General features: G+C 39.1%; 1 protein-coding gene across 7 annotated transcripts in view; it reads right to left on the bottom strand.

Annotated features, from left to right (window-relative positions):
- Window positions 1-26,434, bottom strand: part of SSBP2 (single stranded DNA binding protein 2) — a 177,579-nt gene that overhangs the window by 45,882 nt on the left and 105,263 nt on the right. For 4 of the 7 annotated variants that reach the window (XM_080361979.1, XM_080361983.1, XM_080361980.1 and 1 more), the window contains exon 5: window positions 7,127-7,216. The exons of the other annotated variants lie outside the window; for them this stretch is intronic. In XM_080361979.1, coding sequence (XP_080218105.1) covers window positions 7,127-7,216 — 90 coding nt within the window. The remainder of the gene's footprint in view (window positions 1-7,126; window positions 7,217-26,434) is intronic. 7 annotated transcript variants of the gene reach the window in all.

Raw genomic sequence — 26,434 nt, 5'->3', positions numbered from 1 at the left:
TTAAAATATAGCATGATACTGGCAATTACAAAAATGCACAGACCCCAATTTTGCAAAGAATTAGACATATGCATAATTTTATGCACTTGCATATTCCCAGTGGGTATCAGTCTGCTATACCGGGGTGTGTGCATTTACAAACAACGGATATCCTAAAAATACAAGAAAATTCTTCTTTCTAACATCAATTATATAAACACAGGGGGAAAAAAATCCCCCTTAAAACCTATTTTCAATGTTTCACACATCCTATCAAAGTTGCCAGCTTTACTCACAAGCTGTATTTGTAGCTTTGCTGACAATTCATTCACTTGCAGTAATGTTTTAACAATTCATCATATTTTCCAAGCTTCTGGGACTTCACTGTATGTGCTCTGCTCAGGGCCCAATTCTTCAGCTTTTCACTCCCTTACCTGCAATTATCTCAATTGCTCCACTGGAATTTAGGATGGGCGTGAGCATGCAGCAAATCCAGCTAACTTTGCAGTCATGATCTGCTTAATTTTTAATGGTTGGTATGTTTTAGTTTAAAGAAAAGGTACAGGTAATGCTGCAAAAGCGGGGAAAACCTGAGTATTAGCAGTGAAAGGCAAGCGTCGAAGAAGGATGCTACTGTAACAAAATGTGGCTGCTTGAATGAAAATTCAAATGGGGGATAATAAAAGGTAAACGTCCTGGAAAACTAGGAAACTACATAAGCATTAAGGTAAGGCAATAATTGAAAGAGTTCTAAAGGGTTTAAAAAGAAACAAAATGTTTTAGAATTGATATAGATACACATTTTGGTCCTGCAAAGACCAGTCTGAGAGATGCCTGCATCTTCCAGCTTTAGTCACGTAATTTAGCAGCTGGAATTAGGAATCCTCATTCCCTGTGCAAACAACGACTCCTCTGTGGACAATTCATAGAAGTAACACAGTCACTCCAAAACGGCTTTAAAGGGACGCGGGAGGATTTCTCCTTCCTCGTCTCCCTTACTGCTGGATGGCTGCTGCAATGAGCCACCCGGGAGCAGGTTCTGCCAGGGCAAGGGGGCCGAGGCAGATGATCACGTACCCAGCAGACCCCCGGTCAATACTATAGTTTCCAGGAGACACACACACACACGTGAGCTAGAAAAAGTGAGTGCGAGGACGGGGTGAAACCCCAAACGAGCTGGTTTAACCCCAGCTGTCATGGAATCAGTCGTAAAGGTGCCGCACCTGTTTGCCTGTGAGACTTCAACCAATGACTTCTAAAAACAAGATGTTTTACAGCCTTACACAGAAGCTTACAGATCCATTTTCTTTTTATTTATAAATAGGTCGCTATTTCTATATCAAAACGCAAGAGATATGTGTTGTTACTGATTTTTAATTCACTAACTCTCGGTTATTTTCACTACTTAAATGCTACTTAAACTGATTTTTTAATATCAAATAGCAATGCCAGGCAGGAAGAGAAACAGAAAAGTTCTTTCTGCTCATGTGTCTTACTGAAACGATGCTCTTGTAAAGCATGAGGTCAGCTCCACAAGGCTAAAAATAATACTTTAGAATAATATGGGTTGAGCTAAAATGAGAATGAAAAACTGCCACTAGATGGCATGACAGCCTTACATTATTTCGGTGGGTTGGGTTTAGGTTGGTATTTTTTTTTCCCCTTTATATAAGAAGAACATGTAACATTTGTATTTCAAACAGGGTGTCGACATATCTTTCCCATGCCATTCCGACCATATCTCATGATTACAAGTTGGTGAATGAAGCAAACTACTTGACAATTCCTTTAGTATATACACGCACTACAAAAGTAAGGTTTAGTGGTAACCTCCACTAGAACAAATTTTAACAAATTTGCTTAAAAAAAAAGTTATGGATTTAAAAGAAAAAGCACTTCACTCACATGTGAAAATGCATAGTTAATGGTAGATTTTTTTTAACTAGCAAATTAAACAAGTCAACTGCCAACTAGTAAATAACCTGCTTCCTCTAAATCTCAGCTGGCACTCCATGAGTTAACTATTCAGCAGTGTCTCTCAGGTGAGTTAAATACAAACGCAATGTTGTTACCTGCCTGAGTGCCTTTAAAACAACAGACAGGTTCTTTATACAGATGCGGACATGCCAGACTTTTGGTCAACCATGTAATAAAAGATATGAAGATAACTGGGGTTAATTATATATGTGTTTAAATGTTTCTCATAATCGCATTGCAAAAGTAAGCAATCAGGGTCAGATATTCTGCAATGCTAGTAGTCACTGACTTGGAGAAACATGATGAATTAGATGGATTAGAACACAGAACTCTATATTCAGGTGTGTTAGAACTGGGAAAGTAACTAAAAGACAAACGAAATCCTGTGAAATCAATACTTTCCATTCTGCTTAAAAATTCAAATACTTCAGTGAATACAAGCTCCAAAACTTCTGTCCAGCCTCTGTTTATTTGCTTATCAAAGCCGATATTGTCCACAGAGATCAAATAAATTACCTGCGAAAATAGAAATCTAATGTATCTTGATTTTTTTTAGCCTATTTAGTGAAGAGGTGAATGCAAATGGTCCAGTACTTCACTACCTGAAAAGCAGTGGTTTGTACGTGAACGCAACCCTCGTGCTTCCCGTGAGTACACTGGTGTGTGCCATGGAACAGAAGTGCATCCAGGCTTCAAAATTTCCATTACGGTATTTCCAGACATTCGTGTCCTTATTTTCCAAATGCATAGTGTACCAGGATGTGCAAGTATAAGATATTATTTTTTTCCGATCTTATTGTCCACAACAAGAAGGGAGTGAGGCTTTGAGCAACCTCATCTGGTGAAGATGTCCCTGCTCATGGCAGGGGTGGCAGTGGATGAGCTTTGAAGGTCCCTTCCAAGCCAAACTATTGTGCGACCCTATGATTCTAGTACTGAAAGCTTTGCATAAGCTTTGTCTGTGAGGCACTAACGCTTCTGCACTGCACAGAACCAGCCCCAGTGAAAAAACGCTGCCTGTTCTCTGGCCAGAAAGTGAAACAAGACTGGATGATGCGAAAATCTGAGTGTCTCTGAATTCTATGACCTAATCCTCTTTGACCACAAGTGGGTGAATTTGTCTCACCAAAATGAGTTTATTAGAACCTTACATAAAGCTTTGGCTACTGAGATTATACGCATCCTCTAACGTCTAGACCTGAAGGTAAATAACTGCTACAATCTTATTGAGTCCTCCAGTTGTTCTATTTTAGTATCAGATGGGACTTCACAAAGAGGAACAAAGGGTAGGTCAGATTCATCTCTATGGATGGCCATACCAAGAACTAACAACTGAGTAACTCTGGTGCTGAAAAACAGCTAAGTGCCTTTCTCATACCTTAGCTTCATGTACAGGATGTGGTCTACAGAGGAAAACTGGCAAACTGGGTTGGACTAGATGGTCTACAGAGGTCTCTTGTGATCCCAAACACTCTCTGATTCTGTGAAACTGAGGATGAATTTCAAGACTCAGATTGGAGTTAAGATGTAAACGGCCACCTTACCCTTATGTAGTCTGAGATTGTTTTATGATGTCTATTGCCCAAGCAATTAATAATCTTTTAAAACGATCTTCCCTTATGACACTCCATTTTACAAGTGGAGAAACATGAAAAAAGAGGATTGAACTATTTTGGGTTACCCAGGAAAAACGTGGGAAACTTTGTACCCCGACCAACCTCTGTCCTTCTCTGAGGCTTCATATTTAAGAAAGCAACTTCACCAGAAGCGCTGACCCACCAGACAACACCCTCACTGAGCTGCACTTGACCCATTATTTCAGCCTGAGACAAAATCAAGTCTAACACTTGACTGGCTTCTCCCATTTTAAGAGTCTTGTATGACAAAACTGTTGTCTTCACTCCTCCTGTACTCCCACACATTGTTTTGCTGCTAATGAACCAAGAGCAGACTCAATTACTGTATAACCCCCATTTATTTCCAGAACATCACCTATTCTATGTACTGAAAAATGAGGACAAAAAACATGTAGCTATGAAATTTAAAGTTACTTTAAAATACACACACACCGGTAGATGAAACTGAGACACATTCTAACTCCACATAAACCTGTTTTCTTCTCAAATTTCATTTCTGACACTGCAAACAGTTTTCTTTTTTTAAAACAGTCATTCAGTTGAAGATAATAGTCATACACAACCCTACCACCTTCCTTTCACTGGTAGATACTGCAGTTTGGACGATCAGCATTGTAGAGCTCATCATCCATCACCTGAAATGAAGTCTAAAAACACAAGTGCAGAGATACAAGACAAACTCAACTGCTGGCTTGAGAACTCCTCCTTCTTTGGATCATGCATAAACCGCCAGAAACTGCTAATTAATCAGTGCTAAGGGCCTCCATATGTGCGAAAACCTCATTTTACCAAGAGCATAGTTTCACCAGGTACTGTCTGAGAAACAATACTTCTCCCATATTTATCTATTTCCATGGGCTCCTAATGAGAAGCAACTGCGGCAGCAAGAGCATCCATTTTGCTATGTCCCAGTTAGTGGTTAGTGCTGAATGCCAAAATAAGGGTTGCAGTGCAAAACCAAGAGCCAGTACTGATGAGAAACTAAATGAATTTGAATTGTCTAGCAATTCTGAATTAGCCAAGAAGAGCTGGAACGTAGTGGCTGTCAAAAGCTTTAGCTTAGGCCAACCCAAACATTTCATAAAGCAATAAAAGGCAGCTTTGTCATTCCAGGATGACCTTCTAGATAAATTTTAGGTTGTAAAAAGATGAAATGTTACAATGTTTCTGTAGTGCAAAGTCTTAGAGAACTAAATATAGATATAAGCACCATTCTCCCACAATTTGTATAATCTTCCAACTGTCAAAACCCAAAACTGTTCATTTTCATAATCTATGAGTGACCATGACTTTCTCTTTCTTGCTCGTCTTTTCACCTGCTTTTTACAGCAGCAGATGATGCTTCTCAGTTTTCAGAGTTGACATACACAGCTATGTCTGCCAATATATTTTCTTGTCCTCAAATAAATTGACTTCGGTAGGATTCGGCTCCGCCTGAAATTATTACAACCAGATATTAACTACTTCTTGACAACCCTCACTCCAACACCACCAGACGTTGTCACTGACTGTCTGTACATATTTGCTTTAAGCAGACCTTACAGTTCCAGCACACTGTTATGCAAGTGACTGGATTTTGGCTGAGCTCCCCTTGCTGGGATCGCTCCCAACCATATCAATGCATCCGCTATCAAACTTGCAGTTGGATTTGCTAACCAACATGTTACTTCTTTACCTATATTCTTAAGCAGATAACTACACTGAAAACCAATACTCTCTTGAAAAACGTTTGTTGGGTTGACAAGGCCATTCAGCTGAGGAAAGCAGGTCTCCACCAGCTAAAACTGTGAGCGACTAATCTTGCGCGGTGCATGTCAGAGACACGACGGCTCAGACCCAGCGGGTTTGAGGAAAGGGGAATTCAGGGTGATGTCTGGAGAAGTCCAGACCAGACTGTGCAGACCAGCTCTTGGAACCCACCTTGTGGAAGACTCACTGCCTGTGCTGTTGAGTTGACGACAGCTCTGATTAATGTCACAAGCTGTGTTACACTGAAAATGGGTGTTCCTCTGTTTATTTTCCAATCCCAGGCCTTGCAAAAAAGAGCAGGCTGCTGCTGGGACTACAGGTTAAGACTGAAGTCAGATACTGACAGACAGGGATAGTTTACCTGTACTTTGCATCATCTTGTCTTTCCTACATCTTAAAAGATCTAGAGTGGCTGGAAGTCTTTTCACACTTCTAAAAACAAGACTCCCACATTCTCCACCTGCAAAACCTTTAAAATAGTTATCCTCTCCTCTATACTTCACATACTTGTCCCATTTGTGCCCCTTCCCCCTCTTAATTGTCCTCAAAGACAGTAAAAGAAAAAAACTTCAAACTTTTAATTCTTTTGACATTGCAACTGGAGTGGGTGGCTAACTTAAGAAAAAGTGAAATACTTATACAATATAATAATTGAGATAAAATTGTGCTTAAAAAAACCCCAGCTAACCAGCTGTTCCAAACAGTAAAAGAAGAAATAAAATAATTAATCAGTTCTGCCAACTCCTGAGGATTTTGTGACTGGCAACAGTACGGTATTTTCTATTTCACTTGCAAATCTATTTTCATTCATGTATTAAAAACCATGCCTCAGTTTTTGAGTTGATCAAGGAAACAACATGCTCAAGCCAGGCTCAGGGCTTCTTTATGTAGATATTAGTACTGCAGAGAGCAGTTTTTCCCCTTGTGACTGTGTGAAAACGAAGACCATACAAATAACTTTGTCACTTACATGCAGTGTAAAAAAAGACTGTTGATATCCTGCCATTTTTGTACAATCACCATTTGGATTAAAAAATTAATTAAACAATTCTTCCTCTCTCCCCCGCCCTGATGAAATATGCTTCTTTTGTCTATGTATCTCAGAAAAGAAGGAAAAACGATCAAATTTTGGTGAAAAGGAGATCCAAGCTTGCTAATAGGAGCAGTCCAGCCTCAGACTACGACTGTTAGGTTGGCCCTGCACCAAAACCTGCCATGTTTTCCATCACAGTGTTCTGTACCGTTTATGTCCAAAGTGCTAACTGGGTATTCAGTTCCATTTATAACAAAACTTAATAGAAGCAACACATGGTCTAAATATTTGGCTTGTTTTTTTAGGCATTACGGTTGAGATCTTCAATGTGCAAGGAGATTGTCGGTGGGATATTCCTAATTGCCTAGGTCTAATTCAAACTGAAATGCGGACATCTTAAAAATCTGGCCTGTGGCTTTATCACAGGGTTAAACAAAACCAACAACTTCAAAGTTTCAACGCAATATATGTAATTATAGTAAATTCTTTTAAAATTATATTCAAACATTTTCAGTCTCCACTCATAAAACATTGTGAAATGAGTTGTGCTGTGCTATTTCATGAACGAAATACTTGTCAGACAGAGAGATCCCTTCCTTTCTACCTACTCACTGTTGTTAAGAAATAAACCCTCAAGTATTGCACCATATAGTGAAACATAGTTTAGAATAGGACCTTTTCTACAGACTCGTACACAGTATTAGAGGATTTTCTATCCTAAAATTCCTGTAATCATAATTTTTCTGAATACCTGAAAAAAACCCGGTGGTACAGGACCTACTGGCATGCCATCTCCTGGGGGAATGTTTCCTAGCACTGGACTGGGAGCTGCTGCAGCACTCTGAAAAGAACAAAGGGAGAATAAACCTTTGTCATTGCATGGTAGGCATTAAACTCCCCCCACCCAGAAAAAACAAACCAAAACAAACAAACCAAAAAAACCCCCAAAAGCCTGACCAAAAATGCAGAAAGTCATTATCTGCATATGCCATAATGCTATTGTTTCAATTGAAGGTAAGTTAATGCTGTATATTGTTTAGTCTTTGTTTATACAAGTATCGTGATTTGTTAAAATAACGTCTGTTGAGAGGAAGCATGCTAGGGAGTGCATGGATATACAAATACACATAAATTAGATATATCTTGATTAGATTTTCAAAAATATCGCATCTGAGTGTGTCTATATGTATACAAATATGAATGTAACTTGCAGACTTTTTCTTCTATTATGTGTACAAACGTCCTCGCACATGCACAGGGATACACACAGCATAAAGATAGTAATTTATCCATTTTATCAGCAATTTCCAAGCACTTTAAAGATAACTTCAGCACACTCTATTATTCTTTCAGAACTACATCAAGCTTCAAAAGACGATTCTGTTACAAACAGTGCAAGAAGGAATGCTCACGATTCTGCTGCTAAGGCTTCTGATTTTACCAACCTCAAAAACAACCACCATGACAAATCAGAAGAATTCAGGTTACGTTTTTGGAAGGGAAAAGAAAAAAGGGATTCTGAAGAAGTGAATCAGAGGATGAAATTAGTTACCTTTGCAAATCCTTCAGTTGGAATAAGCGAGTAAAGAATATTGCTTCTGGTAATTTACAAGCAGGAGATCGTCACAGAAAGGGAAGCCAAACTGTTATTGTTGTCATGCGTTGGAGCCTCAATTACTTTTAATTTCTAGCAGTCTTCCTTCCTGTAATATGTTTCTGTAGGGCACAAGGCTGAATCACCTCTGAATGCTTACAATCCTGGTGGAAATTCTGGTGCACACACAATGCACTGAGAGCCACTTACAGCCTCCTAATGACCTCCCAATACCTGCCCTACAGAATATGAAAGGCTTCTGTTTATTAACTTACCACCCTATTGTCCACTCACACTCGACATCCAAATGATGAAGATCTGGAAATTGTATTTCCAGGTGTTTGGCACACTATCTAGGAAACTGAAGAATAATGCTGGAAAGATTTGAAAACTGGCACAAAGAAGGGCTGACCTTTTTAAACCAAACAGAAAGGAAATATTCAGTTAATTACCACAGATTTTTCAATGGCTTAAGCTGTGCTTTAGAATCAGATTTCTGAACAACTAGCAGTAGCATATTTAACATCTAAGCTGTATGATCTTTCCAAACAAAAGTCTAGAACATGTCATTAAAACAGAAAGACTGCAGAAAGTGCTGGCTTCAGAAGTCAGTGCAAAATTTTGATTCGCTAGAAAAGCTTGTAATAAAGGGTCTCATTTATGCAAAGATCTGGTCTGCAGGATCAGTGTTAAAATACTATTTAATTGCAACTGGTAGAAAAAGCCAGTCAGGTGAGCTGGATGTAGCAAACACTTTTGAATCATGACACCCTCTCATGAGACGCTATCAGAAACCAACCAAACCAGCCTCTAAAGCTGTAGCAAATAAAGGTATTTTTCTGCTATCCACTGCCATTCTTTGGGCGCTGCCTGAAGTTCATGCATGCGAAACCACGCAGCTCCCTGGAAGGTCTCTGGTTCTTCTCTCAGGTCTGTCACAGTCCCTCGGGCACCAAGATAGAGGGGAAAATAAGCATGTGGTGTGAACAGACAGCAAATAATTATTGTAGAACAAAATAATTTTGTTACTCTTTATTTTTTTTCCCCCATGGCTTCTGTGAATGTCCACTAATAACTTTCAGATTATCTCTACATTTCCAAATGAAAACGGAAGACAAATTTTCAGCTTTTTTTTTAAAGCAAAATTATGACTTGTTTATACCAATCATCGGCCAATGATGTCAAGTAAAATCATGAATAGGTGCAGACACGGTCTGAGTGAAGTATGTCAGAACTTAATTCCCTATGTACAGGTTTTCTATATGAAGAATGAGAACAGTAGCATCACTGATGGAGAAAATCGATGATGTTAAAAGCCTGAGCATCTTAAAATGTCCAAAACTGCCAGCACTGCAGTCTCTGACTAAGAAAGAGTAGCCCATTAAAGGGGCACTAGCAATGATGAACCTTATTACAATATAATCCCTCCTTGCATACTAATTCCTGATTACCACTATACAATTAATACCTGAATTAATAACTAATACCTTAGCTGTGTCCATCTTTACCAGCCAGGTAATATGCACTGTAATACATCCGATGGAGCTGATGCTACAGAATATAGAATTTGAATGGGCTATAATAAAACACTGGGCAAGCTCATCTAAACAGTACAAATTCAGATACGCAAAAATCCCATTAAGTTGCAAGATCTCAGAAAAAGAGCTAAGCAGCACGGACTTTGAAATATGGACAGTTTTCAGAAGCCTCCCACCCCAGGTCCTCTCACTCCTTCTCATGTTATTTAAACTAAACTATACCAGGCATTATTGCATGTCAGAGTGTGTTAATGCCCTCAATGGGCCTTAGACGTCCACATCAACAATGGCCTCTGCCAGAGCCCCTGGGTTATGAAAGGATGCTTGTAGGAGGAGAGAATGACTTCTCAGGATGCCCCGGTCCTACAGGGACACGAAGATCCCACCCTGCTGAGTTCATGCCGTTTCCCACACTCAGAAAATCTCTTTAAAGAAGCAAAATGGTAAAATATACTTAACAGCTTAAAACAAGGGAGAGAAGGACATAATGACTATTCCAAAACACAGAGAGAAAAGGATTAAAACTCTATTAAGACTTAAGTTAGCCATTAAACCACTTAACTAGGTTTGATAAGAAACATACCTATAGATAATATTTTCATAATTGTCTCAATAGTGGTGTGTGTGTGTTTTGGTGTTGGTTTGTTGGTTTGTGGTTTGGTTGGTTGGTTGTGGTTTTTTGTGGCTTTTTGTTTTGTTTTGTTTTTTCCTGTTTTTGAATCTGACTTTGCACTGTTACCAGAGGAACCTTTGTTCCTTGGTGAACCTGAGGGACCTGCATGGAACTCTCCAGTCACAGAGCAATTATTTGTCTGCTGAGCTACATCCACAGCAGCAAGTGACCATCTACCTCACACACATACAGATGTAATGAAACATGTTGCTTTTAGACATGATGCCAATTCCCGTGAAAGGGATATGGCTCCAAAGTAACAACTTTTTAAGAGGAGTGTGTTTTGAATAACTTTGTTGATGAGGAAGACATGTAGAAAGGAGCCTGATGGATTCATCACTTCAGACTGGAGAGCTTCTACAGCCTCCTCAGAAACCCTTCTGCTTGAGGACTTCTCCAGAAGCCCCGTTCTGCACAGCTGCCCTAAGGGTGGTCAAAAGATCTGAGCAGTGCTATCAGATGGTGATTCTCCTAGTTCTGCCAGGAACCAGCAGATTTTCTTCACACTAGTTAGAGTCTTTTAATTTTAGTAGCTAGCATAGTCTTTTGTTTTGGATTTAGCATGAGAATAATGCAGTAACACACCGAGCTTCCCTGGGACACAATTAATTTTCAATTTCCAGTAGTGAGGTTTTGTTTTGGAGCTGATATGAACAAAATGTGACAATTCACTGATGTTTTGGCTGTTGCCAAGGAGACCAAGGACTTTTTCAGCCTTCCAGGTGCACATAGAAGCTGGGAGAGACCATAGCAGGACAGCAGCTAGATTGACATCAAGGCTGGCCAATGAGATATTCCCTACCATTAGTGTCATGCTTCATATATAGCTGGAGCCAGCTTTTCTGGCTAGCTAGTTTCTTAGTTCGGTATTTGGCCTTTTGCCTTTTTGCTCTCTTTTTGGCATCACCTGTTCAGGACCAGGGAGCTCTCTTTTCCAGGATGTGCTGTTCAGCATGATTGTGCTATTGTTATTATTATCGTATTTTTTTCTTGTCTTATTAAACTGTTCTTATCTCAATACATGAGTTTCTCCCTTCTTTTTGATGCTCTCTGCTACCCACTTGGGGCAGTGGGAGTGCAGGGGAGGGAGCGAGTAGCCATGGTCCCGGCTGCCAGCTGGGGTTAAACCATGGCGGTGATAAAACAGAAGAATCGTTTGTGGTGATAAAGGGGGAACAAAATCAAGGTCTTGTGGAGGAAATTACACAAGAGATCCAGACTGATTTACTCCATCTTGTGTCTTGTGGTTTCTGGAGAGAAAGGTCTCAATTAGAAGCAAATCAGCTCTTTATGCCAGGCTAGTTACTCAAAATTAAATTCATTTACTCTTGTTGGCCATTTTTCGATTGTGAAGTATGATGTTTCAGGGAGGTATTCAACATGTTGATTTTGGCTGGCCTAATTATTTGCGACTAGATCACCCTGTGCAGTTTACAGACACTTGTGCAAAACTGTCCCTCCTCTGTATTTCCGAGTGGGAAGGAGGACAGAACGATTCAAAGTTTGAGTGGCTATAATAGTAGGTCAGTTTTACTGGCACTTTAAGTACCGCTTAATAATTGTACAAATACTGTACTTACAGGCATTCTGCAATAGTCCAGTCTTAGGTGTAACACAAACTTCAATTTCTATATTTCACTAAGTAATGTGCTGTGTTTTTTTTCTGTTTTCATGTTTGTTGGTTTTTCATGTTTTTTTCTTTGCTTGTTCCCCCCCTGCCTGTCCCCATTTTCTTCCCCAATGGGTGATGAAGTCCTAAAACCAAAAATGAAGCATTTTCAATGTTTTAGGTATATTACATTTTCTAGCTTGCACTATCCAATGAACATTTTAAGAACTTATATAAGGTAGATCAATAAACAAACCTGCAACAGCTGCACTGAAATCTACTTATTTATTCTATCCTGATGAATTATTCATTTTTTTTCACAGTCCCACAGCAAACCATGTCCTCTTTTTGCATGAATTACAAGTTGTTCATCATCTATAGTTCCATTAGTTTGACATTTTAAATATTTGCAATTTGCTTTCCTTGCTTTTCACAAAAAGATGAAAAAAGAAAAATGTGAATGCTCAAATCTTTTTATATATTACCTCACCTACTTAAAAATGGAAAACTGTATTTGCTTTTGTAGCTAAAATACAAAATATATGGTATATTATCTTTACAATTATTAATTTAAAAGGTGTACTTCAATGAAACTTATTGTGGCCATTCTTTGCTCTATTCAAGCTAGCTTCGACAATGTAAAAACAATTATTACATTAAAAAACAAACAAACAAACAAAAAAAACCAAAACTCGCCACAGTTTAAGTTGGCTTTTACCAATAAATCACAAAGTAAATAAACAATAAAAATACAAAAAGGTTAGTTATTCCATTAATATAGTATCTGAAATATAAAAATACAGGGAGTAGCTGCAACACATAGGTCATTTTCTGAGGCCATCACAATAAGTGGTTTGTGAGAGAAGCTCACAGAAGAATTCCATTTTTAATCAAAGAATTTTTCAAAGAAAGGACTTGACTGTATCTATGAGAAATCCTGATCTGGTTTATTCACTAATCTGGAAATTTATTTGAGGTATTTTGCTTAGAGTAACACATACTTATTTTTATCCAAAGTAAGAAGTTTATCACATGTGACTGAATTTTTCCACAAAAAGGAGATTTCCAACTTTTTAGAAGTCTACCTGATGATGAATTATGAAATCTACTTGACAGTGGATGAGAGAAGTTGGACCTCACATATAAGACAGATCTGTGGCCACCCCTGGCAACTCAATTCCTCCATCATCAAAGTCTTCTCCATAAGCCTCTTCTACATCAGCCCTAAATCTGCAGAGTTAGCTGGATAGTCCTTGTTCCTGCTGAGTTACTAGAGGTGGTAGGTACCCACTTCAGCTGCACCAAGTATCAAGCCAGTTGTTCCTTCTACCAGTTTATTCAGAGGCTGTGTCCTTGTATTCTGTCTTCTGTGGCACTGTGTAAGAATGTTCTGGTGCGTTGTGCTGTGAAGACCATACCAAGTATAAGTCCCTTCTGCACTCTAGGCAGCCTAGAGACCAAGTAGTGTCTTTAGATGACACTGAAGCTACTGGCACCAGAGTGCATGATGCAAGCAAGTTTAAATGCCTATCTTAGGATTTAATGATGCTAAAATGGGCATCAAAGAGGAAGAGTTAGCAACAATTTGTTGAGAGCATTGCAACAGTGTCAGGATGAAGAAGAAGCTCCATCAGTTACTCTGGTTTGGAAGAAGGTGTGGAGCTGGATCTAGTGAGGCACAAAGGCTTGCCAGTGCTGCCAAGTGTGCTGGATTAAGAAAAATGAATTACAGCAATACGGAGAGTCTGAAACAGTCAAAAAGTCAATTTTCCCTTTTAAAGACAGCTATTTGCACAGTAGATGCTCTCCCACCCTCCACAATACTTTTGTCACACAGCACTTTTGAGTGAGGTGTGCCTGAGAACACTTTGACATCGCCTCAATAATAAAGTTTTCATATATTCATATATGCAACCAAAATACACAGTAACCACACAAATAATATTCTGTCATGAAGAATATTAATAGAATCAGTTGAATCCAAACAAGAGCAGAATTGTTGAACATCTCAGGTTAATTTTGTGTATGTTCCTATGACATTAATGCACAGGTATTTTACAAAAACTAAACAGAAAATGTAAAAGTATGGACATGAAGGACAACACAGACAAACTACAAATGCTACTGGTATCACGTTTGAAATACTGATGACAGCAGCATACTGTTGACAGGAAGAGTGGAAAATGCTTAATTTTTGTTAGATGTCTCCTTGAAACCCATGCTGAAAACTCATATGCTAAGCATAAATAAGACTCTGCTAGCCGGTTGATAGGTCTGAATGTACAAGTCCATACAAAAGTCAAACATTTTTCCAAATCAGTGTTGCTTAATTAATCACATCCAGTGATGCCAATTAAGAGAACTGCAAATAAACACAGGAACAGATGACATTGAGGCCACCGTGTTTAGCTATGACTGTGTCCCTGATGCACCAAAAGCAAAATACTAAAAGAAAAATAATCCAAACGCCAACTATCTACTTTAATCACTTTCTCATAGCCTCCTTTTTCCCCCAATTTTTGTTAAGCTCAGCATTCTGGTTGCTTTCCCATAAAGGCATGGATATGTATAATGAGCCAAAAAGCTAACTACTTATTACCTACTTACTAGTTATTATCTTAAAGAATACCTTCTAATTCACAGTTTTTCATGCCTTCTCCAGCTTTATGCAAACAAACAAGAAACTAACTGAACAGACACAGACATGCAAAAGTGTGTATTATATCACATTTTACTAAGTACTTTTTATACAACTATGTTGTCTTCTTTAGGAGAACAGTTAAAAAACTGCTCTTCCTCTTTTTTTCCTGACGACAAAGGGTAAATATTTAGTACCACTTTTTCAAGTGCATGAATTTAGGGAATTATGGGAATTAGGGAATTTAAATTAGTTTCTGTTTGGTTGATTTTTTGTTTTGTTTTGTTTTTCTGGAAAGACAAATTATGTATAATTACTATTTCAAATCACATTTACCATGTGCTTAATTTCTGGTCATTGATAGCTTCAAAGTGCCAGACATATTGTAGTCAATGTTCTAACAAGATCAGCAAATTTCCACTGGTAAACACTTCAACCTATAACTTATCAAGTATTTCAAAGCCATTAGCTAGTTACTGTAATAGTGCTTTGTTATTTTTTAGCTATCACAAGTAAAATACTAAGAGGAACTCCATTGATTAGCCACTAGAAACCTTCTCATTTTCTCCCAGATAGAACATAAAACTACTCACCACTCTGAACAAACAAACAAACAAATAAATAAATAAATTTAAATAAGTTATTCCTTTTACAGAGCCTTTGAACACTCCAGCAGTAACCATAACCCCTAGACTGAGCTGCCATGGTTTACTTAAAATGAACTGAAGATCTTGCCCAAAAAGGTTGATTCATCATGTTGGTAGAAGCAAGCCATTTGAAAGATCTGGATCATGAGACCTAATTCATTCTTGGTGTAGTTCCACTGAGATATATTTGTCTGAAATGTTTAACTTCTATTCTGCAATAGGAAGGCATTCATGGGGCAGTACTAGTTGACAAGTGTAATTGTAAAATGTCACAACGCTATTCCTCTTAGCTTCTCAGTTTTCCTCAAATTGCAGCTCCTTACAGTTTGATCTGGATGCTGGGATTGTACTTCTGTCCACTCCATCTCATACAGTATTATGAGCGATAAAGAAAACATCAATTTTTTTTCTTTTTTAATTCTTTTGCTGAGTTTAGATCAGCAGACGTCCCCACTCCATGAAGGGTGGACCTGTCGACATGGATGGTTTGCTCTGGTACTGCATCCATTCTCCTCTCCCCATGACATAATCCTTCCCCCAAAACACCCTCACTATAAGCAAAGCTCTTCTGTATCTGGAGCAGGATTACAGTTTGTTTTACTGTACCCCAGTGCTCAATCTCGGCTTTTCATTCTACTTAGCAGAGATAGTGAAATTCTATTACAGAACTGAAAAGCAGGTATTAGGCTGGAAGTATACTGTTAAGGGTAACACAAATTACTTTCAAGGAAAGCTTTGCTATCAATGAATAAAAGGATTTCAAACTCTTACCCAAAGACAACATTTCACTCCTGTCTTTTCTTCTGCTTGTATGACTTAGAACACAATTCCTAGACAAGGATTTCTCTAAAGTATGGTTATAAAGTTATTTTAAAATGAACCTTATTATTCACTGAAAGTTACTAAAATCGTTATTAGACATAGGTAGCAGCAGAACGTTAACTTTAAAAAAAGGTGAAAAATTAATTTGTGTTTTTAACATGGAAATAAAGTATCAAATTCCTGTCCATTCTCTTTCAAATTTGATCATAACTATACTTAAAAGCTGAATACTTGGCTTTTCCTACTTCTTTATGAAGATGTAAAAAATAGTGTTTCAAATAATGTTTTCAGACTATTTTCTAGGAAAGTAAGGGCACTCATTTCAGCTTAATTCCAAGCCCTCTCTTACTTAGTAATGTGTACCTATGTACAAAATCAGAACACCAAAGGCTGGCCAGCTGAGCTACGCTACGCTTTTGATAAAATGCAACAGTATTATCAGATTCATTGGTAATAACCCTGCTGCTGACAAGTTAAAGGCACTTGAGGACACAAAACACTGTTCTTGCAGCTTGGAGCCGAGTTGCAGTGGTATTTCAATGAAATTACTTCTTTCCAGAAGTGACACTTACACCCCTCCTCCAGATTCCCTGGAGACTGGGACTGCTTCGGTCTGCTAGCTTAACAACCGCAAAATACTCAATGCGCTATTTTCTTCCAAGCTGCACCTTCAGATCACATCTTTGTTGAATAACTGACACTGCAGACCACAGGTTTAACCCACTGCCTTCCTCACCACAATGAACTGGAATGAAGCCGTGTGAAGATACTTCTCTTAAAAAGGAGTCAGACCAGAGGAAATTATTTAACTTATATGATTGTGACAAGTTACACGTATCTCACCGAATTTTTTTTTTCATATGTTTTATAATATCAAATCATTGCTTTTACAGCTAAAATACAAAATACTACACAAAAATATAATAGTGCCTTTGCTCGGTATTTTTTCAATGGCTGTTCAGGCCATGGTAATAGGATTGGTGAGAGAGAGACAAATACTGCTGATATTTTTAATATACATAATCAAATAAGGCTAGTTCCTGAAATAATTATTCCAAGTAATTTTAAATGGTGACTGATGATATGGCATCCTCTCCAATCAGGTCAATGATTGATACCCAAAGGTATTTTTTAGAAATACAGTGCTCAATCTACCTATGGTTTGAGTAATACTCCAATGACCACTGATACTGCACCAAGTGGTTTGATCACTGCCGGTCTTCCTGCTCCAAACACGCTCCGTTTTGTTCTGTACATGCTCCACAGAAAATTCATAGTTGGTACAATTGTACTAATTAGGTTAGTATGAAAACACTATCTTATATACTAACTTTCTCTAGTAATTTAGCTGGTTGGCGCAGTGTCTTTTAATCATTTAATAATGTAATTGTTAAATCAAAGCCATTTTTTCCCAAAGATTTTAAGATTGCTATGGTTTTATATTCCACTTCTCATGGCACTGTACTCTGTGCAACAGTCAAGTGCCCCCCATTTTAAGGATATAGTGACTAATAACGATAAGATTACATTTTCTCTGCATCTCTGTCTTTTCTGAGTTATGAAACACAAATGAATAAATATGCTGTAAGCTGAAAGGCTGAACTTTGATTATGAAATGCAAGGTAGACCAGTTTGGGGTTATCCTTGGGTCACCTGGGAGTGACTCAGCAATCTTGGCAATATATGCACATCTTCAGAAAAAAAGAAAACTCAGTAAAATTCCATCATTTTCCAAAATGGAGTTTTGTCTCCATATGTAGCTGGCTGGAAAAGAAAGCATACACACAGAAAGCTAAATGCTATTTCAGAAAGAGCTCAACTATATGATGGAAATGCTCCTCTGCTCAAAAAATAGTATATTTGGGTTTTCTTGTCTGGACCCTCACATCATGAAATTCCTCGTCAATAACCATTACTAGAATATTAACTACAGATAAGTCTCTGTCTTTTTCAAGGCTGTGCTGTAAATGTTATTATTCTGTCCTAAAACAAGAAAATATGTCACCTCACAATGTTGTCAAATTGACAGCGCATTTCAGACAAAACATAATGAAGCAGTCATTTGGATTTTCTTAACATTAAGCACTGTTGTTTATCAAGTTAGTGGTAAGTAACACAATACATACTTTTCTTTAGAGCCTCTAGCCTGACCCTCGTTACTTCAATGTCAGTGGTATTATGGGTGCTGAAAAATAAATGCTCAATTCCCTAAAAAGCACATGGTCATTTGAAGACACTTGGAGGCAGCAATTAAAAAACCCACACACAATATTATTATTCTTTCAGAGATTTCTCTGTTTTTCTTAAGAGTGATGCTATTCCCTAAGCATCCTAAAGTTAATTCCATAAGCAGGAACATCAGCATGAGGCCAACATTTTCAGGAAAACAAGAAGGATCTGAATTAAAGATATATGCTGGAATAATACTATTTCCATACATCACCAAATAAAACCTTTATGAATACTTCCCTACCATGCAAGACCAATTAGTCCAGTGAGGTTCATCTCCTCAGGCTCCCTCTACAGCCACCAGAAACAAAAAACCCCTCTGAGAACCCCTCTGGAAGGGTGCACCTTCTCCATCATCTATGAGGGATGTGCAGGGAGACCAAGCCTTACCAAGATCAGTGTTCATCTTTGTGAAAACCCTCTACAAATTCAAGCACCCTTAGTTTAACTGAATGTTTGCATGCTATGTATGGTACCACAGCATTTATGACAAAATGCAGTCCACTAAGTAAGACTTTCGAGACATGTCTGTAACTTGGGTTTTAAAGAGCAGTTAGAATATCTGATTTGTAATACTCAACTCTGAGAAAAGCATTGCCAATTTGAAGAAACATATGATAAAATTAAAGCTCGGGGAAAGCTAGCCTGTAAAGTATCTAATTTTCTCATGCTGGTGATTATTTGCTATAAATCAGTTATCTTGGGTCGCCCGCCAGCAACAGCAGCTTGACATGCTCCCACCATGGGGCACCGGAGTTCAAGAACGAGGCAACTATCCCTGCCAAAGGGACAGCAGAGACAGAGGGCTCAGTCATCGAATCACAGAATGTCCTGAGTTGGAAGGGACCCACCAGGATCATCGAGTCCAGCTCCTGTCCCTGCACAGGACAACCCCACAGTTCACACCATGTGTCTGAGGGTGTTGTCCAGTCTCTTCTTGAACACTGTCAGGCTTGAGGCCACGACACCTCCCTGGGGAACCTGTTCCAGCATCCAGTACCCTCTGGGTGAAGAACCTTTGCCTAATGTCCAACCTGAACCTCCCCTGACTCATCTTCCTGCCATTCCCTCAGGTTCTGTCACTGGTCATGGGACAGAAGAGTTCTGTGGCTGCCGCTCCTCCTCACCTCGTGAGGAAGCTGTAGCCACCATGAGGTCTCCCCTCAGTCTCCTCCAGGCTGAACAAAACAAGTGACTTGAGCTGCTCCTCATACGGCTTCCCCTCCAAACCCTTCACCAACCTCGTGGCCTCCTCTGGACACTCTCCAGTAGCTTTATCTCCTTCTTATCCCTTGGTGCCAGACCTGCACACAGTGCTCCAGGTGAAGTCGCACCAGAGCGGGACAGTTACCAGTCACCTCCTTCCAGTCTTCCAAGGACCTGCCTGAGTAAGGTCATTTAGATATTTTTCTAAATGCTTCAGTATCTGAAATACTCTGCTTGTATCTCAAACACTTTCTATCTGGAATGGCGACCTGATGCGTGTCTGAGACTTTTTAAAAATATAGGATATGGGAAAAATAAACAAACAAAAAACCTAATAAGTAGCATTTGGAACCCAGTAGTTCTTCTGCCACCCCACCAAAGAAGCCAGGCAGAATGGTAGTGGGCCTGAAGTTAAACAGAAGAGGGTTACTGAAGAGAAAAAAGACTAATTCCCACCCTTTCCTTGGGAATTACACACACTATCTCAGGCAAGGAAATGAAATCTCTACGTGCCCAGCATGCACCCCATGGCCTGCTGAGGACTGGACCCGCTGGGACCTCGTGTCACACTGCAGAGCAGGTGAAGCCCCAGTGGTTGGCTCAGCTTGCTTCTCCTCAGGAAACCAATTATTTTACACCCCGTGGTGTGAAAATCCATAGCAGTGCAAAGAGAACCTCAGTCTTCTAGTGTTAACCAGCTCCTATAGCTCTTAAACACACTTCTAGAATCTTAATCTTTTGCTTATTTTATTATTATTTTAAATGTTTTTTTAGGTTGTGCTCACGCAGACACCAGCATGGCCCTGGACGTGGGGAGTAGGGTCAAGGCACATCCATGCCTGGAGAGATGCTGGTTCACCAACAGCAACCAGTTATCCCACCGGGCTGGCTCCAAACTTCTGCAGACTGCTGGTCCACGCACATGGAAACGCAAATATTGATGGTGTATTTTTAAATACAGATGTCATAAAGGGAATGACAGACAAAAGCCATCTGATTGAAAAAATCCAGATGTTTTAAGACTGATTGACAAAAACTCTGCTTCCCCGTGTAATTCTTCATTGTGCCCTAAGAAAAAAATCGGCTAAAACCAGGAATATGGTATGAGAAATTCCCTTCCCAAACTAGGAGAATTTTAAGTAGCTGGAAACAGCCAGGTACTTGTAAAAAGAAAAGGTACTCTCCAACCTTTCCCATAATAAACATTGATACATGAACAGATTGCATATAGATACAGATTGGCTTTAAATGTGAATTATGGGTATAGATATCTTCACTAAGATGCACATACTATAGGGAAGAAACTTTTATAAAGTAAAGCAGGTACAAAAACATTACTTACATAAATAATACCAGTACAAAGCAGAAACGAATACATTTTCCCAAGCTCCCTAATGAAGTGTGTGAGTGCAAACCTAACTGCCATGGTCACCTTTGCTTCAGAGCAGTGACCAAGCTGACCTGGAAGATTGGAGATAAATGTTAGAATTTACCAGTTGCAATAATGCATATTTCATTATACATAAAAAACTGGCTTCTTCCACCCAGCTAACACAGAGAGGCTTGCAGGAAAGAAAGTATGGATAGATTGGGTTTAGCTCTGTTCATTTAAGAGGATTATCTAAAGTGGAGTAGAGCATCTAGACACCCATGTGCCACCTTGACACCTCCCAGTCCATAACGCTGTTAAGAAGCTAATGTAAGTTCAGGTTAAACCACAGCAGCCTAAGAACCATGTGATGTACAGGCTGGTAACAAGAGAAAATAATTTAAAACAAAATTTAAGCCCACTCCCCACTCTAAATTAACAGAAAAACAAAAACAACTCCACATAAACAAATAATACACCGAAACCTAACAAAGAAACAAAACCACAAACAAACAAACAAAAACCCTGAAGCCTTCTCCCCATCCTAAACTACCTGAGGTACAACGGCCAGAGGCATTTTCCCCCTCCACCCTGACTATAGTGCATCCATCTATGACACTTCTTACCCTCTCTCTGACAGAGAAAACCCCCAAATTTCTCAGCTGCTTGGCTTATTACAGAGAGCTGGCTGGTCCCAAGTGCGGTCATACCGGGAGATAATATAACCTACAAATTGCTGAAAAAAACCAGCACTCTAGTGGTGCCCCCTGCTATCAGGTAAACAGCCTGCATTATGTTGGGGAAGCTAGTAGCGGCAACACAGACTTTTGATGGGAAATTATACAGCTCTTGCTATCTGCTGATAAGATTCACATCAGTAAGTGCTGGGGAGCTGACATTCTTTTTCCTTCAATCTTAAACAGGAGAAGTTTTGACAAAATAAGACCCACTTGTAAAAGGCAGCGGCTGAGCTGCCAGATCCAGAGTTCATATGTGGTGTTTTGTTAACAGAACAAGGTATATGCTGCATTTATTCGGATTTCCTCTGAGCAACAGCCAAGGCACAGAACTTTAAAGCTCATCTACCCCATCATTTCTTCTTTGTTTCTACATCTAAGTCTTCGAGCCCCTAGAAACAACTCCAGGCTTTTCGCTCTCTGGGGACTTCAGACCATCTCGCAAAAACAACCAGGTTTCTGCAGGCTGAGGGTCCCCCGGGAGGGATACCCGTGTCTAGTACAAAAGCTGACAAAACCAAGGTGGTGTCAGGTAACAGGTGGATAATTAAGTAGTACTTCATTTAACTGCTTAACCTACCCTGGTGGCCTCAATGTAGCAAGAGCTGACAAAAAGCATGCAGATTTCTGGGATGGTTATTTTAGTTCTTCTGCAAATTACTTCAGCAAAGCTTAAACTTGCTAACCTGCACGCTTGATGTCCTTAATGCCCCCAAGTTCATGTGAAATGAACAGCTACGTTTAATTTTCCTCATACCACTCCCCAATGATGCAGAGCACCACTGTGCCTTCCAATCAATATTTTGCTAATTAAAACCATGTACAGCAGAGGCTGTTCTGCTTACTTCCTAAGCACTCCGTTTGCCACCTCTTTGAAATGTGTAACGAGACCACCACCTTCTCAAAACAGCCCATATTGTACAGAAAATTATTCACATAGTTTGTAAACAACAAATACTGTTCTAATTTCTTTTTACCACTCACGTTGTCCTATTAGCTCGCTTGGATCTGCACTGAGGTGTGAATAAGGACAACACCACAAATGTAAGTGGACACCAAGCGCTGCCAAAACAGATCAGTTGGACAAAGAAAACAACATGGGATTTTTTAATAACTGGGTAAGAAGCAATTTCAAGAGATACTAGATAATCAAGTTTCAAGTGCCAGGAATATGTAATTCCTACTCAGGTATATTTCATGTGCTGTCTAATGAAAATGTTACTATTCCAGCCTTGAAATCCAAAAGAAAGGTACAGAGTTTCTATAGCAGAAAGATAATTAAAATGTTTTGGTTTTTTTTTTTCTCTCAGTGGCCCACTGAATATCTAGTTACAGTTAGACTGAGTGAAACAACTTGTAATTTCGAGAGTGAAAAGCAGTCCAAAACACAGAATTAATTGTGAAAAGGTGACAAAAATTTCAGCTTATATATATACAATAAAAATCTTGGACAAGATGTTTAACCTCTCAGGCTGAGGTAACATCACAATTTTCACCAGCCACAGCAATGAACTGATATAGCCTTCCAATTTTCTGTTTTTTTAAATCCTCCCTTATGCACAGAACAGCGTGCAATTTTAGCATGACAATGACATGTGCTCACTTGATAAGGCACTGTAAAAAAACCAGCTTCTGTTTTATTACTTGACTCGGTATAACCATTGATAAAAATCCTTCTCATCCTCAACAACCCTCAACCCTGCCAGTGCCTATTCCTGTGACATTTGTCAAGCACTCTAGTTCTGAGTGTGTGGGCTGTTTTGGGGAAAAGAAAGGCTTCAAACAAACAAACAAAAACCAACACAACACAACACAACAAAACAAAAAAACCCCACCACACAGCATTTTTGCCACGATATCAATGCCAAGACAAAATTACAAGAGGCAAAGGTAGGCTGCTCCACCGTTTCAAATTTAAGTTATGCCACAGCTGGCACACAAACAGGAAGGCATGAGCCTGCAGGAAGACTCGGAGTGTACCCAAACATCCAAATTTGGGGTGCTCATGGCCAGTATCTGCCCAGCTCCCCCCTGGCTGCAAAGGATGCTGCTCAGAGGAGCCGACAGCGATTCAGGAACCGCACCGGGAGCCAGGAGGAGGTTTATTTTGGGTGGCCTTCCGAGGTCAAAGGAGGAGAGTGGAAGATGGCAAAGTAGCCTAGGACTGATGGTGGGGAAGGTAAAGGCTAATGGTCCATTTAATGCCTCTATCCTTGGCATTAAAGAAAAAAGTGTGTAACGAAGGACAGAAAGATCAAAATACCCCTGCAAAAACTGCTTGTTTGTCTCAAAATCGTCTTGCAACCAACATTTCACTTCAGAGATGAAAACATTTTGCACAGGCAACCCTCCCCCCGCTCGTTTTTGGGCTGTTGCTTTTGGCTGAGGCCGCTGTTACAACAGGAAATAAAAATTATATTACTCAGGAAGGAAGCTAATGAGCTTCCCCTCCCCCAAACGCCATTAGACACTTCCTGAATAAAGGAGAAGCACATTAATATAAAGATCGGTGGTACGTAAGTAACCAGAAGCTGAGCCTGCTGTATGTTTAAAGCTACACGCAGTTTCTGGATGGAGAAGGAACACCCGGTCAGCTCCTCTAAAGCACCATCACCACCACTGCCCGATAACGTCTGTGCCAGAGCGCTTTGTCCATTCTGCTTTTAAATGACTCAAAAGCAGCGATGCTTTCATCACTTCCTCCAGGAGAAAATGCCAGGCGATAAAACAACTCCTTGTAAGGAGCGTTTTCCATGCACTTAGTTACGAGTTACTCTACCCTTTTGTTTTATTGTTTTGAATTTGGGGCTGCTTAATAAAACACCAAATCTGGGCTTTTATCGTGCGGTTTGGGTTTGTAGCTTTTGGATGTTCTTTAGACTGAGGGATTTCCCAATCTGGGAAATATCCAAAGCCTGTAAAATAAACAAAATACAAAATGCCAAATTTATGGAGTCTCAGTGAGTGACCCTGCCATGTTATTAACATTCAGCATTATTCAGCTTCAAAAAATGCAATAACTTCTTCAGTGAACGGAATGTGAGTATCTTTGTGTTGATCAATGTTAAAGAAACTGCATTAAGACTTAAGTCAAAATCATCAGGTCTTCCATGTAGTTAATCTGTATAATGTATTTTGGACTGTAGTTACTTTAATTCATTCTTGGTGTGTTGTTTTAGTTTAAAATCAAGTTACTGTAAGTCATTTAAGGAGTGATTCTTCGAAAATTTAAGCAAGTACCATGTGAAGTGAATCAAATGCAAAAGAGTGAAATTCTGCACCTGTTTAAAATCCTAACTGGAGCAAACCTTCCCTGCAGAGGAGTACCCTTTCATCAATGGTTTGATCACAAACACATGAAATATCTGAGTTTATAGCTATTCAGCATGACTTGGGCTTTTCTGACTTCTTCAGCATGAACACCAGCAAAAGCTACAGGTGTGTTTTGAGGACAAATGCCCACGTGCTGTACAGCGTTTCACATCATCTCGAATGACCTCTTGGGTTGGGCCCATGTACAACAGCATCTTCACCTTTCTTATCTTTCCTCTCCAATATTTTCAAGCCAGATCCTGAAAATTCTGCTTTTTCTGCTCTGGCTAATTCTGTTTTCACTTCTTTTTCATTTCTCTTCAATGAATTGCTTGTTTCCTTGCCTTCTCTATGTTATTCTCAATTCCCCAATCCACTACTCCTTTTACCTCTTCTGATTCAGTCTAGTTGCTGGGATTTAGTATGATGTTAAAATAGCTCCTCCTAGTATTTGTATTCCATAACTTCGTCTTTATCTAAACACTGGCTCAGAGTTATTTTACATGACATTTAGTAAGTTTTAATTTCAAACAACACCTGAAACATAGAAAACAAAATAATTAAGAGCTTAACTTACATAATTTTAATTTTATACATACTTTTCCTAGTGTTACAATACATGCACTATTTTATTGTACTTCCATTATAAAATAGGGCCTTTTCATAATCACACTAAGACAGTTTAGAGTGTGTCTCACACTGGGATCTTAACATTTCACCAGTAGATGAAACGCTTGGCTTTTCGTCTTCCAAGGAAATTAAGACACGGCAATATGCCAACATGACACAGTGCCTGTTGAGTCTCAAGATTTAATTACAGGATCTTATTTTTTAAGAGAAATCACATGAGTTCCTACACCAAGTTTAAAACAACAAGAAAGTGTCATTTAATCCATATTGATTAAATTCCTTTGCTACTCATTGCAGATGAACAGTGTATTAGCGATGCTAATGTACAATACTTAAAAGGGAGCGGGGGGATTCTTTTCCAATCTGGTTACCCACTCAATAAATACAGCTATCATTTCCAGCCAAAACTAGAGCCTTTGGCTACAACAATCCTGAACATAACTCAACAGTGTTTTGAACAATAAACCAAGTTTAAATTATTGAGGAAAATTTCTCCACTAAGTAGGAAGACAAGTTGGACCAAGACAAACAGTACTAGTCCGTTCTAACCGGGTTTTGTACCCAAGCTGGGCCCAGCAGACCAGAATGACTTTCAGACACTGCGGTATGGACAGAAACAATCAATAAATCATGCCCAGCAAAGCAAGAAGTGCATACAGGCACAAAACCTTCCATGTCTCTTTCTCTCCAGAAACCAAGTATTAGCAAATGGTTAAATTTCAGCACTTGTTAATTCCACAGAAAAGAAGAATAAGTCTGTAAGGAATTAATGCTAAATTAAAAAATATATATATATAAATTTCTTTTTCCCAAAATTGATTTTTTTTAATGTTGGCAACACTCAAAGCAGCATATTCTCTAAGTCTGTGCGTGAATATATCTGGTTGAGTGTGCTTTTTCACACTCCTTACAAAGCTTGTCATTAATCACCAGCCAAAAATCCAACAGTTTGGAGCGTCTTACGTAACGGAGCCTCCACATCTGTGGTTCCTGATACCAGTGTGTTTATCAGCATAAACTGTAAATACACAGAACGTTTTCCCGTAATTTTTCTT

This window comes from Nesoenas mayeri, assembly GCF_963082525.1.
Source record: "Nesoenas mayeri genome assembly, chromosome: Z".
Lineage (NCBI taxonomy): Eukaryota > Metazoa > Chordata > Aves > Columbiformes > Columbidae > Nesoenas > Nesoenas mayeri.
Note: the sequence above shows the minus strand (reverse complement) of the source record. Positions and strands in the feature narration are given on the sequence as shown.